General features: G+C 41.3%; 1 protein-coding gene across 8 annotated transcripts in view; it reads right to left on the reverse strand.

Annotated features, from left to right (window-relative positions):
- Positions 1-15,300, reverse strand: part of CUNH2orf76 (chromosome unknown C2orf76 homolog) — a 55,233-nt gene that overhangs the window by 38,390 nt on the left and 1,543 nt on the right. For 3 of the 8 annotated variants that reach the window (XM_040645845.1, XM_040645801.1, XM_008686113.2), the window contains exon 1: positions 7,900-7,922. The exons of 2 other annotated variants lie outside the window; for them this stretch is intronic. In XM_040645845.1, the coding sequence (XP_040501779.1) occupies positions 7,900-7,914 (15 nt within the window). In that variant the 5' untranslated portion in view covers positions 7,915-7,922. Of the gene's footprint in view, positions 1-5,071; positions 5,644-7,759; positions 7,784-7,899; positions 7,923-14,573; positions 14,607-15,300 lie in introns of those variants that run through there. 3 more of the 8 variants (XM_040645827.1, XM_040645834.1, XM_040645821.1) reach the window with 3 other exon arrangements.

Here is a 15,300-nt window from a genome sequence, read left to right on the forward strand (position 1 = left end):
AGCCCAAATAAATGAAACAACTAACTGCAGCCAATTCTGGTTATTAGCAGTGGATAAGGTTTATCAAGTGGTCGCGAACACTGAATTAGTGAATACTGAACCACTGCTCCTAGGGAAATACAGCGTTAGGTTCCCTTGAGTTTCTGGTGCATCTGGTCACAACGTTTTCATCAACGGATCAATACGTAATCTTGTTTTGTGTGTATTTATGTTTAAAGATGCCTTATTTTATATTCTTGATTTCTTAACATTCAACTCACAGCCAACAGCACCATAACTCAGGTCTGGAAAAAAGTTTATCTAAGGCACGTATTCTTCTCCTTCAGGCACATCATAACCTTCCTGGACACTTCAGCACTTCAGGTGGGGGTTGTTTTAAATAGCGAGATCGCCAAAAAAGCACACAAATGTGAAAAGCATGGCACTAAAGAGAACGCAAACCAGACCCTTGTTTACAATATGAGAGCTGAAACAAGAAGGTCCGCTGGTTTGACCTCAGCTGGAAATGTAAATATTGGTAACTCAAAGTTTTCACTATTCTGCACATTTCAACCAAAAAACTCTGAGTCTTGCTTTCCGGGTTACAAATAAATTTTAGTGAGTTAGTGAGTAGGTGAATTCACAACGAATATGCAAATAATGAAGACTGACTTTACTACCCTCCCCCCAAAAAAGGAGATGTGCCTTTGAAAGCATTTGAAGCATGCTCTTGACCTTTTTATGAGAGAATGGAATCCAAAATGAGTTAAGTATTAGAAGCTTTGACAGTACAAAAGCACTCAACATTCAAGCAGTTAACATGGAGGAGATTTTATAACCACCAGACAGAAGAGGGCACTGGGTGACCTTCCTTCCTGCAACCCGCAGGTTTCCGAGAAGTGGTGGATAGGACTTGAATTTTAACAGACTCCTAGGGTGAATCATTTTGGAAAAACTAACAATCTTGGTAAAGTTGTATCTACTTCCTAAATGTAAATATTATAAAACCAAAACTGCCATATAGCAAGTTTGCTTCAAAGTCTATCTTACTATATGGGACCCTAGCTGGCTCAGTCAGTAGAGCGTGCGACTCTTGATATCAGGGTTGTAAGTTCAAGCTCCATGTTAGCTGTAGAGATTACTTAAAAGTAAAATAAAAAAATTTTAAAAATTACAAAAAAAAAAAAAAGGCTTGTGTTGCCCACATGAAAAAAGTACAACTTTCAAAAAAGTATTGTTCTAACCAAATAAGAAGAATATATATGTATATTGCACTAAATGCCTAGTTTGCCTCTAGAGTTAGGAACTACATCACAGGGCAAAAAGTCCATTCGCCTTTCTTTTTGAAACAAGTCAATAAAAAGAGGATAAGAAATACAGTTCCTTGTTCCTTTATGTGAGGGAACTAAAGTGGCACTGATGGTCAGGTATAAAAGTAGGGTGAAAAAGGAATTCTGCTAAGATGACAATCACTGAAATGCAAATGATTGTACAGTTGCACCTTACTGATTGTGGAGTAAATAATCATATGTATTGCTAAATATCATCCATAGGTCATTTAGCCCACCCCCCCCCAAAAAAAGTTGTTTAAGACTGGGGAAGGAGAGGGGAAAAAAACCACTCTTTTTATTACTCTTAAATGAGCATCTAGCATCCTAAGTTGGTGAATGATAAATGTTCACCTTTTAAGGAGAACTCAGCCTTGGTCAATTAATAACTTTATATTTCTATATAACTAAAGTTCATAAGAATAATTATGAAGTTCATAAGTTAAAATCACATCACTTTGAAGATTATGACTAAAAGTGAAATGTTAATTTAATCGCTTCTGGCCTACTTCAAAAGCGTTTCTTTTATTTTTTTAACTCTTAGAGGGAGAACAAAATTTTATTCTAAAAATAGATCTCAGGGGCATCTGGGTGGCTCAGTCAGTTAAGTGTCTGCCTTCAGCTCAGGTCATGATCCCAGAGTCCCAGGATTGAGTCCCACCCATCAGGCTACCTGTCAGTGGGGAGTCTGCTTCTCCCTCTGACCCTCCCCCTCTCATGCTTTCTCTTTCTCTCTCTCGAATGAATAAAATCTTTTAAAATATTAAATTAAAAAATAAAAATAGATCTTGGTGACAATGAAATAGTAAAAGCTGGTCATTATAATACAAACGGGAAAAAATGAACAGGAATTTGTTTTAAATTTTTTCAAAAGTATCATTTTTAAAATATGAAATTAAGTATACATTTATAGACTAAGGCCATGCAAGGATTAAATAAGCATTTGAAAGCCGCTTGGCCTTTTTCTAAATATTTAGTTGTAAAATTCAAATCAAAGCACTATTAGAAAATTCAGGGGGCCTCTGCGTCTGCCTTCAGCACAGGTCATGATCCCAGTCCTGGAATGGAGCCCCGAATAAGGCTCCCTGCTCAGTAGGGAGCCTGCTTCTCCCTCTCCCTCTGCTGCTCCCCCTGCATGTGCTCTCTCGCTCTATCAAATAAATAAAATCTTAAAAAAAAGAAAAGAAAATTCAGGGGGCACCTGGGTGGCGCAGTCGTTAAGCGTCTGCCTTCGGCTCAGGGCGTGATCCCGGAGTTCTGGGATCGAGCCCCACGTCAGGCTCCTCCGCTATGAGCCTGCTTCTTCCTCTCCCGCTCCCCCTGCTTGTGGTCCCTCTCTCGCTGGCTGTCTCTCTGTCCAATAAATAAATAAAATCTTAAAAAAAAAAAAAAAGAAAATTCAGTTTACCCATCTTTCATGGACATAAAACTTTTGAGAAAATCATTTTCAATGTATTAACTTATGAGTGATTTTAAAGTCTTTAACCTCAACCTTTTTTTTTTTTTCTTTTTTTAGGTAGGTTAAGAAAAACAATCTTCCTTCTTAGGTGTTCACATAACAGTATGCACAAAATAAATATTAGAATATTAGCTAGATCTGATGGCTACCAAATGCCTCTCAGTGTTACAAGTACTTCATTGCATAATGCCATTAGCAGCTGCCCTTTCCTGAGGAAGGGTCATAAGCAATTCTAATCAACACACTGTTGAATGCTGTTCACTCTGTGTATATTACCCCCTGAAAAATCAACACCTATAATTCCACAGACCTGCCTTTGTGACCCTCAAGTTGGGGCAAATACACAAAATCACAGTTTGTGTCCTGGACTCAAGGCAAGTAAGACTCTCAAAGAACGGCCTATCCTGGACAGCTGAGTTTTCCAAAGGGGCTAGACACTTAACTCTTCGGAAAGAATATTTCGCACACTTCCCTTCTTAAACAAGGTACGCTGCATACAAATTCTATTTTTCTTGATTCACAATGATCAGCGAGGATGTTGGTCCTTGCGCTGTGTGTTGGGAGGCGATTCTCCACAGATCTCACACTTTTGTATCTCTTATGAGGAACTGGCTGCTTGAGTTCTGAACGATCTATGCACAGGTGTGTGTCTAGCAAACACTGAGATATCCTCTCCCTACAGAGGAGAAGGCAGGTTTGGTGCTGTCCAGTACAATAAAAGGAGTGTCTCCCTCTGGGCTGAGGTTGGGCAGGTTGGCTCGCAGCACTTTACAAAAAGGTTAGGATTACCTAAACTCAGCGTTCAATGGCTGCACACTCGTGGGGCAAGAAAAGACACAGACACACGATGCTCATGCTGTGGGCTGTGGGCTGTGCGGTACGACCATCCTCAGCCAGCATGAGATCGGGATGACCCGAACTCAGGGCTCTCCAGCCTGACTCAAACCCACTGAAGGTATGGCATCCTTCTGGGCCCTTCCCATTGCCCCCATGGGATCTGTGGGAAAAGAAGCACAGACACAAACATGCAACTCATGCTTCTGGCTGTGCTGTATAGAGGCAGTCCTTTGTCTCTGACCCCAGAGACGGTGTCTGGCAAACGGTGACAGGCTGACTGTCGGCTTTCAAGTCGGGTAAAATCCCGTTCTTCGCAGTTCTTGGCAGCTGCTGCTGACAAGAATGGATGCTGCCACAGACATGGCTTTTTGGACCAGGCAAAGGTCTCGTGGGCTTAGGGGATATAAGAAGATCCCCTGGGATCTGGCAGCAAATGCTCCTGTGCAAGCGGTGGGGGCGGAGGAGAAAGTGTTAATTCACTTCTAGAGCATGAGCAGCAAAGGGTAGGACTGCAAGGAGCTGCCCAGGGGTGCTCTGGCTGTCCATGGGTCACTCTCCCTGACGATGCTGCATATCACCCACCTCTCTGATGAGAGGCAATGTGACTGTGGCGGCTGAACAGTGAAGGAATGCCCGGAGCCAAAACAAATGATGTCAGCAACGAGGATCTAGAGCTTCGGGTGACTGAAAAGTGCATTAAGTTGAGCCATGAATAGCCACCAAGCCACTTGGAACTAAAAGCGTGCCTTGCTTACTGGCACAGAGCTGCTCTCCTGCTGTGCACCCCCAATCCCTCCCCTCACCCTCTATCCTGACATCTGCTTTGAGGAGGAGGATTATGGGTAGGCTGGGGTCTGTCTCCCTGTCCCTAAGAGAGACTGAAGGCCTTATGCACCCAAGTATGCTGGGGAACTTCAGGGAGGGGAAGGGCTCAAACTTTCATGGCTCTGTGGATACAGGCACCCACGTACCATCCTACCTGGTCCTGTGCTAGGAGGAAGTACTCAGATTCAGCCAATGGGGTTTGGACAGGATTCATAGTGGGAAAGAGACTGACACGACCCAGTGGATGGGACCCTTCAGGCCAATCCAAAGTACTGTTGTTTTTACACATGAATGTATGAATAGTATGTTCCATTTACTTACACTTCCCTGTATGTGGTGCCAGAGGGGATTCTCCCCCCATCGGGAAGAGCTACAGGTAGAGAAATGCCACCACGACAAGCTCCCCTGCCTCCCCTCCCTGTGAAGAACCAAAAATGGACAGGGTCACTCTGCTCAGTGGGCAGAACTCAAGGCCGTTCCCACAACCCTGGCTAATGTTCCCACAGATGGAGCTTATATTTTTTACTGACGTTTGAGATGTCACCAAAGGCCTAGTGGTTTGATCTGCCTCTTGGAAAACTATCCCCTAGGCTGTGAACTGTGACAATTCTCAGCTGCTGACTGAACCACCTGGGTAACTCACCTAGATGCCCACACAAGGGCCTGCTCTCCAGTGAGAACCCCTGGCCTCCAGCTCCTGCTGGAGCCCACACCGCCCAGACCGCCACCACTGCCGCCTCGGTCTGTCCTCATGCATGGGCACAACAGAAAGAACTTCACCTCTGAGGCAGCGCCACCGCCAGCCTTGTGACTCCAGCCAGAAGCTGACGAGTTGGTCCCCTAGTGAGGGAGGCCACATGGCACAGACTGCTGCCCCTGCCTGCTCCAGCTGATATACGACATTCGACCTTTGACCTCCTCTCAGAACTCCACACTCCCAATGGCAGTCTTTTCCAGGTTTCAGTGTTCATGTTCCAAATCACCTGACTCCGGTCGCGCCACTGTGACCCTAGAAATGAATCCGCACCATGTGTTTGCTTTTCCATCCTATTTGCAGTCTGACCATGGTTCATCTTTTATCTAAGGAACAATGGGCTAAAAGTCGAGGTAGTCCGTAGACTTTCCACTCCTCTCTACCATCCACAGCCATCTGGCATCATGACGCATTGAAAAAGCCTGCTGAAAAATTAACTCGAGAAGATTTCTCAGCCTACCTGCCCGACCTCTGGGAGCACATAACGTGGGGCAGCAGTCTGTGCACTGAATGTGGCTGCCCCCAGAAAAGGACCGTCCTCTTGCAGCCATTTCCCGGGTAATGATCCGAACAAACAGGATTGGGGCAGGGCAGGGGGGCTTATACCGACCAATGTGAAATCCTGGAATTCCACCCTGGCCATTCCTTTGTATAATGCTTCTTTCTTTTCTCTACAGAAATCCCCCTGCCAGCCTAATTGCGACACGTTCCATGTGACAAGGAGCCAAAAGGGGCTTAGGGGATTTGAATTCTGGATTCCCTTGTTGAACTGACCAGGCCGCAGATCACAGGCATAATGACCACTCAAATACACTGCAGGCCCAAGTGGGGGACATAAAGGGTCTCTGTGAGTTTTATAAAAATTCCCTTCAGGAGGGCGCCTGGCCAGCTCAGTCGGTGGACTGTGCGACTCTTGATCTTGGGGTCGTGAGTTCGAGCCCCATGTTGGGTGCAGAGATTACCTAAAAATAAAATCTTTAAGAAAAAAAAAATAATCCCTTCAGGGACTGGGAGCTGATTAGAAGGTAAAGTTACAGCTACTGGAATGAGACACACAGATTTTTGGTAGCGGTAGAGGAAGAGAAATAACGTCAGCATCTACAGCGTCCACCCAGAGAACAACGTATACCCCCAGGAGATGCGGGGGGTGGGGGGTCACTCATTAGCAATCTTCTGTCTTGAAAACTCCCTGCAAAAATCCTCATGAAGCAAAACACCCTGCTGAATTTCTCCCAAACTATCCTAAATGCCTCCAATTTACAGATACCTGCATCTGCCAACTCCTGAAAGATGGCTCTGACCACAGTAGGCTCACCATTACCAGAACAGTCTATCAGAAACACATATCCCAGCTCCTGTGGCTCCCACGTCAACATCTCCAGGTGGTTTCTTTACCACCGTGCCCCCGCCTTCTCACAGCCACCTCATGAGACAGACAAATGCCACTCAGCTAGTGGCACAGACAAACAAGACAGACCGGACTGACTGTCCTCAGGCAGTCCCTCCAAAAATAATTTCCAAATGCAATAATGTGTACTCAAGTGAAAACCCTAATGCCTACCAGCTGGCCAAAAGTCACACTGGAGGCCTTGACGCCTTGTGCCCTCTGGGCCAAGTGGATCCCAGTCATAAACTGTAAAGCAATTTCTTTCCAAGGATACCATGTGCACCCTTAGGCCTGGCATTTTGTTCTGGAAGGCAGTATTAACTTGCCTCCCTCCCAAAAACACTGTTATTTGCATCTTAGACCTGCAGGTGTTTCTAAAAACACCATGCGCAAGCTCTCAGGTAACGAACAAGCAGACCAACCGTGCAATCACCCCAAAACTAAACTTAATTATGCAGGGGGAGCGTCCAGGAAGATTAACTGGCTCATTACTTCAAGTGTACCCTATGGGTAGTTCTCCCTACAACGAGTCCTCCAATTAGAAAAGGTGGTATGAAATCTGTCCCCAGTTTTAGCTACAGTGATCAGTACACCACCTCGCAGTGCACGGCATTCAGGTCAGGATCACTCACCCGGCCAGGCTTGTTATGGGTGACAGAATCCTTCTAGACTACAGACCTATACACCTTATGAATACAGATATAAACATCCTTAAAATATTGGCAAACAGAGTTCAGCAATATAGACAATTATACGTCATGACCAAGTGGTGTTTATTCCAAGGAAACAATGCTAGCTCAATATTCAAAAAGTAATCAATGTAATCTGTCACATTAAAAGGCTAAAGAAGAAAAAAATCACATAATCATATCAATCAGTGCAAAAACAAAAAAAGCATATTACAAATTTCTACATCCAGTCATGATAAGAACTCTCAGAAAACAGGAATAGAGGGGAACTATCTCAACTTGATAAAGCATATCTACAAAAAAATCCACAGCTAACATTCTACTTAATGGTGAAAGACTAAATACCTTCCTCTTAAGATGAGGAACAGGCAAGAACATCTAGTCTCAATACTCTTTGTTCTCTCTCATCACTCTTACTCGACACAATACTGGAAGTTCTAGCCAGTGCAGTAAGACAAAAAGAGGAAATAAAAGATACATAAATCAGAAATAAAACTGTACCTATTTGCAGATGACATGATTATCTACAGAGAAAACCCAAAGGAATCTACAAGAAAAAAAAAAAAACCTTCTAGAATAAGTGAATTCAGCAAAGTCACAGATACAAAATAAACATAAAAACCAATTGTATTTCTACATACCAGCAATGAACACATGCACACAATTAAAAATACTATTCTGGCGCACGTGGGTGGCTCAGTCGTTAAGCATCTGCCTTCAGCTCAGGTCATGATCCCAGGGTCCTGGGATGGAGCCCCGCATCAGGCTCCCTGCTCAGCAGGAAGCCTGCTTCTCCCTCTCCCACTGCCACTGCTGGTGTTCCCTCTCTCACTGTGTCTCTCTCTGTCCAATAAATAAATAAAATCTTTAAAATATATATATACTATTCCATTTGCAAATCACTCAAAAACAAATAAGCATAAGTCTAACAGAACATGCACAGGACTTATATGCTAAAAAGTACAAAGTGCTGATCGAATACATTAAAGAAGATCAAAATAAAAGTTAAAACATACGGAGTTCATGTATTAGAAGACCTGAGAGTAAACACATCAATTCTCCCCATACCGATATACAAATTTAATGCAATTCCTACCAAAATCACAAAAAGATTTTTTTTTGTAGACATAAGACCTTGCTGCAAAATCTATATGGAAAAATAAAGGAACTAGAATAGCTAGAACACTTTTGAAAAAGAGAAATAAAGTTGGAGGAATCTGTTTACCCAATTTCAAGACTTATTACATACCTACAGTAATCAGTTCTGCATGGTATTGATGGAGGCATAGATGCATATGTCAATAGAACAGACAGAAAACCCAATAAAAGACCACATAAATATGCCCAACAGATTACTGATAAAGACGAAAAACAGTTCAATAGAGAAAAGATATTTTTTCAACGTGGTGCTGAAGCAATTAGACATCAAGAGGAAAAAAAGAACCTCAAGTGGGTAGGGGGATGGGTTAAGGGGTGGACTTGCTGTGATGAGCACTGGGTATTATATGTAAGTGATGAATCACTAAATTCTACATCTGAAACTAATATCACACTGTGTGTTAACTGGGATTTAAATAAAAACCTGAAGAAAAAAAAAGAGAACCTCAACCCAAATCCTACACCATATACAAAAATTATGTTATTTGTATTATTTGCATTTATTAAATGCAAAACTATAAAACTTTTAAAAAATCGGAGAAAATCTTCAGGATATAGAACTAGGCAAAGAGTTATTAGATGCCAGAAGTCCAATCCATAAAAGGGAAAATTGGTAAGCTGGATTTCAGAAAAAATTAAAAACTTATGCTCTATGAAAGACTCTGTAAAAGGATGAAAAGACGAGCTAAAAGCAGTGAGAAAATATTTGCCAACCACATATCCAGCAAAGGACTAGTACCCGGAATACATAAAACACCCTCAAAAGCCAACACTGAAAAAATACAATTAAAACATGTACAAAGACACAAAGATATTTCACAGAAGAGATACATAGATGGTAAATAAGCACATGAAAAGATGTTCAACTGCATTAGCCATTAGGAAAAGTAAATTAAAATCACAATAAGATACTGCTACAAATCCATCAAAATACCTAAAACAGAAAAGAGTGATAACACCAAAGGCTGGCAAGGATGTGGAAAAACTGGATCTCTCATTCTTTGCTAATAAGAATGTAAAATGGTAGGGCCACAATGGCAGTTTCTTACAAAACCAAACATGAAATGGCAATATGGCCCAGAATTGCACTCCTGGACATTTATCTCAGAAAAATAAAAACACGTTCACACAAAAATCTGTACGTAAGTGACCAGTGGCAGCTTTATTGGTAATGGCCAAAACGTGGAGCAATACAGATGTCCTTCAGCAAATGCATCATTAAACTAGCTCATCCATATGATAGAATATTACTTGACAATAAAAAGGAACAAATTTATAAAATGCACTCAAACGTAAGCACTATCAGGTTAAAACAAACATATCTCAAATATGAACCTAACAGTAACAACAAACCAACAATCCACAACAGATACACACATACAAAAAAAAAGAAAAGAAACCAAATATAACACTAAAGAAAATCATCAAACCACAAGGGAAGAGATCAAGAGAAGAAAAAAGGCATAGAGAACTTCGAAAACAACCAAAAAACAACAAAAATAGCAATAAATACATACCTATCAATAATTACTTTAAATGTAAATGGACTAAATGCAAAAATCAAGACAGGGTGACCAGATTAAAAAAAAACAACAACCGGGGGCGCCTGGGTGGCGCAGTCGTTAAGCGGCTGCCTTTGGCTCAGGGCGTGATCCCGGCGTTCCGGGATCGGGATCGAGTCCCACATCGGGCTCCTCCGCTAGAAGCCTGCTTCTTCCTCTCCCACTCCCCCTGCTGTGTTCCCTCTCTCACTGGCTGTCTCTCTGTCACAGAAATAAATAAAATCTTAAAAAAAAATAAGGGAATTTAAAAAAAACAACAACAACAACGACTAGACCCATCTATATGTGAACTACAACTGACTCACTTCAGTTCTAAAGACACACAGAATGAAAGTGAAGGAATAGCAAGGGATATTCCATGCAAACAGAAGTGAAAAGAAAGCTGGAGTAGCAATACACATATGAGACAAAAGAATTTAAAACAAAGACTGTAACAAAAGACAAAGAGGAATATTACATAATGATGAAGGGGTCAATCCAACAGGAGGATATAACATTCATAAGTATTTATGCACCCAACATAGGAGCCCCTAAATACATAAAGCAAGTATTAATAGACATAAAGGGAGAAACTGACAATAACACCATAAAAGTAGGAGACTTTAATACCCCACTTACATTAATGAACATATCATCCAGAGAGAAAAATCAATAAGAAAACATTGGCTTTAAACAACACATTAGGCCAGATGGACTGAACAGATATACAGAGAACATTTCAACCAAAGGCAGAATATACATTCTCTTCAAGTGCATATGAAACATTCTCTAGGACAGATCACATGTTGGCCCACAAAACAAGTCTCCATAAATTCAAGAAGACCAAAATCAAATCAAGCATCTTTTCTGACCACAACAGTATGAAACTAGAAATCAATTACAAGAAGAAAACTGGGAAAAACACAGACACATGGAGACTAACCAATGGTTCAAACAAAGAAATCAAAAGGAAATAAAAAAATACCTGAAACACATGAAAATGGAAACATAACCTTCCAAAATCTATGGGATGCAGCAAAGGCAGTTCTAAAAGGGAACTTCATAGCAATGCACGCCTATCTCAGGACACAAGAAAAATCCCAAATAAACAGTCTACCTTTAAACCTAAGGGAACCAGAAAAAGAATAAACAAAGCCCAAATTCAGTAGAACATAACAAAAATCAGAGCAGAAATAAATAAATAGCAACCAAAAAAAAAAAAAAATAGAAAAGACCAACAAAACTAAAAGCTGGCTCTTCGAAAAAATGAACAAAAATCAAACTTTTAGCTAGACTAACTCATCAAAAACAAAACAAAATAAAAACAGAGACAATCCAAATAAATTCAGAAATGAAAGAGAACTTAGAACTGACACCAAAGAAATACAAAGAATCAAAGAGAGTACTTTGAACAATAATATGCCAACAAATTGGAAAACCCAGAAGAAATGGATAAATTCCTAGAAACACACAACCCTCCAAGACTGAATCACAAAGAAATAGAAAATATGAATAGACTGATTACAAGTAATGAAATTGACCCAGTAATTTTAAAACTCCCAAAAAACAAAAGTCTGGGGACAGATGGCTTCACAGATGAATTCCACCAAACATTTAAAGAGTTAGTACCCATCCTTCTCAAATTATTCTGAAAAAATGAAAAGGATGGAATATTTCCAAAATCATTTTAGAAAGCCAGCATCACCCTGATACCAAAACCAGAAAACTGGGGGCGCCTGGGTGGCTCAGTTGTTAAGCGTCTGCCTTTAGCCCAGGGCGTGATCCCAGGGTCCTGGGATCGAGCCCCACATGGGGCTCCCTGCTCCACTGAAAGCCTGCTTCTTCCTCTCCCACTCACCCTGCTTGTGTTTTCTCTCTCGCTGGCTGTCTCTCTCTCTGTCAAATAAATAAATAAAATCTTAAAAAACAAAACAAAACAGGGGCGCCTGGGTGGCACAGCGGTTAAGTGTCTGCCTTCAGCTCAGGGCGTGATCCCGGCGTTATGGGATCGAGCCCCACATCAGGCTCCTCTGCTGGGAGCCTGCTTCTTCCTCTCCCACTCCCCCTGCTTGTGTTCCCTCTCTCGCTGGCTGTCTCTATCTCTGTCAAATAAATAAATAAAATCTTTAAAAAAAAAAAACAAAAAAAAACAGAACAAAAACAAAACCAGAAAATTATAGGCCAATAGCCCTGATGAACACACATGCAAAAATCCCAAACAAAATATTAACAAACCCAACTGAACAATACGTTAAAAGACCATACACCACAATCAAGTGGGATTTACTCCAGGCATGCAAGTACAGTTTAACATCCACAAATTAATCAATGTGATACACCAAATTAACAAACTGAAGGATAAAAACCATGATCATCTTGATAGATGTAAAAAAAGCATTTAACAAAATTCAGCATCTGTTTATAACAAAAACTCTCAACGAAGAGGGTAGACATAAGACCATATATAACAAACCCACAGCTAACATCATAATGAAAAGCTTTTTCCCCCATTAAACAATTTATCACAACACTACATCTACTGTAATCAAAGTGGTGCTGTTTATAGACATTATCATATGAATATTTTTAATGAGAACTGTTATAAAAACAAGCATTTACTTGACTTTTTTTTTTAACAATTGCTTGCACATTATAATGGCCAAATTTATGTAACCAGTAATATAGTTGCAAAAGCTCTAACTTTTTAAATCACACAGATTTATCATAGGATAATACAAGGGCTCCTTGATAATAGAAATGTTCTGTATTTCAATGTTAATGCACTGATTGTAGTATGCATTACAGTTTTGCAAGATGTTACCATTGGGAGAAAATGTGTAAAGGGTGTAAGGGATCTGTGTGTTACCTAACAATTGCATGTGAAACTACAATTGCCTCAAAATAAAAATTAGTGGTTTTTTTGTGTTTTTGTTGTTCTTGTTTTTAGTGCATCATCTCAAAAATAAAGTTTTTTAAAACGGCATCGTCTCCAGGGCACCTGGGTAGCCCAGCCGGTTACACGTCTGCCTTGGGCTCAGGTCATGATCCCAGGGTCCTGGAATGAGCCCCCACACCACATCCGGCTCCTTGCTCAGCAGGGAATCTGCTTCTCCCTCTCCCTCTCTGCCTGCCACTCTCCCTGCTTGTGCTCTCTGTCAAATACATAAAATCTTTAAAAAAAGAAAAAAGAAAAAAAAAATTCTTCTCTCCTTCCTTACTCCCAGCCAGTGTAGGACACTTCCCCACAACCCCCTGCTCTCAAGCCCTGGTATCCAAGCCTCACCTCAGCCCAAACCACCACCCCACCATGTCAGCTTGGACAGAAACAGGACTTGGGAAAGGAGCGAATCACACATATGTGAGTCACACACACACTTTCTCTCACACCCAGCTTGCTACAATTCCTCTGAATATAAATACCCAAAGGAACAAGAGAATGGAAGATGGGAAGGTCTGGTTAAGACTTGCAGGTGCTTGGCCTCCAGAAGAGGAGTTATGCCATCAGAAAAGTTAAAGAGACAGAGGAATCGAAAAGAATGGGGAGGGGGGAGGCGGGGGAGAAAAGCCATGCTGCATTCTTATCCCATCTCAGCTCTTACCTCCCTCTGCCTTCACAAGACAAACGCCCCCAACTCTGCCCACCTCCTATCCCAGACGCATTTCCCAAGTGCTTCCTTCCTTCCCTTTAAAACACACTAATCTCCTCCCACCTTTGCTTGAGCCATGCCTCAAGAATCACATTCCAAGAAGGGAAAATAAATACCGAAGGGATATAATTCATCATTTGTGAGTACTCTACCCCTAGCCTTCTAGTAAAGCTTTACTGTAACTGTAGTCCTTTTTTTTTTTAATGATTAGGTTGCTTTTAGAAATTAGAGGTTCAGTTTACATCAAGAAACCTAATATTACAAAACTACTATTCACACCCACTGAGCAAGAACTGCTTTCACCTGTTCATGTATCTTGCCTGTCTGACTTTACACTGAGACCCAGCAAGTGTAGCCTGTGAGTAATCGAAATTGGCACTCTAAGGAAGTGAGGGCAGCCTGCAGCAATGACATGAGCCTCTCTACTAATGGGGAGGGTCAATTAGGCTGATTAGGTGGCTCATCAGGGTCCCCAACTTCCCTTAATATTTGTTTTGTCTTCTGTTTCCAGCTAGGAGTGATAAAAAGAGATTACATGGTCCTTGCACCAGAATTCATCTACTCTACCAAAACCTACAGTCGCACATTCGGTGCCATAAACTTAGTTACCAAGTTCACGGCTAATCAGAATGAATACATTTCATAGAGAGCAAACGACTCTGTTCATCACCTGTCATTTGCTCAGTGCCTAAGAAGTTCCTGGCACTTGGAGATAGAGCACTGACCAATACAAGGTGATCCCTATTTTCCCTGGCTTACGTAGGGGAGAGAAATCAGACAGAATAAATAAAAATGATCGTAAATAAAATTATTACGAAGTGTGCTAGTTGTTAGCAAGGATATAAACATAGCTGAGGAACCTGCATTTTCTGGGAATATGAAGAGCAATTTCCTTTCCAATGCTATCAAAATATAGAATTTAAAATTCATACAAGTTATCGACCCCCAAATATACTCTAAAAAATTTACCTTAAAAAATTAAATCTCAGATGCTGGCTTGTTATCATCTCTTTATTTTAAAAGTTAAATGCCATTCCAATTGCCTAGAAGAGAAACAGTAAATGGAGGCCTTAGGCAGCATTTCCACAGGTGGAAATCACACAAAATGTGTCCCTAAGGAATGAGGGAAGGAAGTAGGACGCAGGCTGAAGAGCATTGCCTTCAGCTATCTCAAAACCTGGCCTAGGGTGGGTCCTGAAACAAGGAAAACCACTTAGCACCCTGCTCCCTGGGTCCCACAATCCTTACTAGTTCTATACTTCAGTTGCATTAAGCAATTTTTGTGCACTCACTTGGGCACAAAACTACCATGTGGAAAATTGGGGGTTTTTGTTTTTTTAGGAAAGTGGAGTATATTCCAAACAAGCAAGCAACAACTCAACTTCACTTAAACTGGTGATTGCCAAGTTAAAACACTAGCTTTGCTTTCCACAGTGTCCAAACAAAACTCAATGACATCAACCAATCTTTGAGGAATATAAAGTTACATTGTCAGACTTACCTAATTGTGCTATTGTGCTAAACACAATAACCTAATGTTAAAACCTAATGACTTTAAGATACATGTAACTATAAATCTGACCCACATAGCCAATCATCTAAATTCCCATCAAGGAATCCATAAGCACTAAAGGATGGAACAAAAATGAATCCAGGCTTCATCTGTGCCTAGGAGAGGGCGGGGGGGGGGGGGGGG

Source organism: Ursus maritimus, unplaced genomic scaffold (assembly GCF_017311325.1).
Source record: "Ursus maritimus isolate PB19 unplaced genomic scaffold, ASM1731132v1 scaffold_1, whole genome shotgun sequence".
Classification (NCBI taxonomy): domain Eukaryota; kingdom Metazoa; phylum Chordata; class Mammalia; order Carnivora; family Ursidae; genus Ursus; species Ursus maritimus.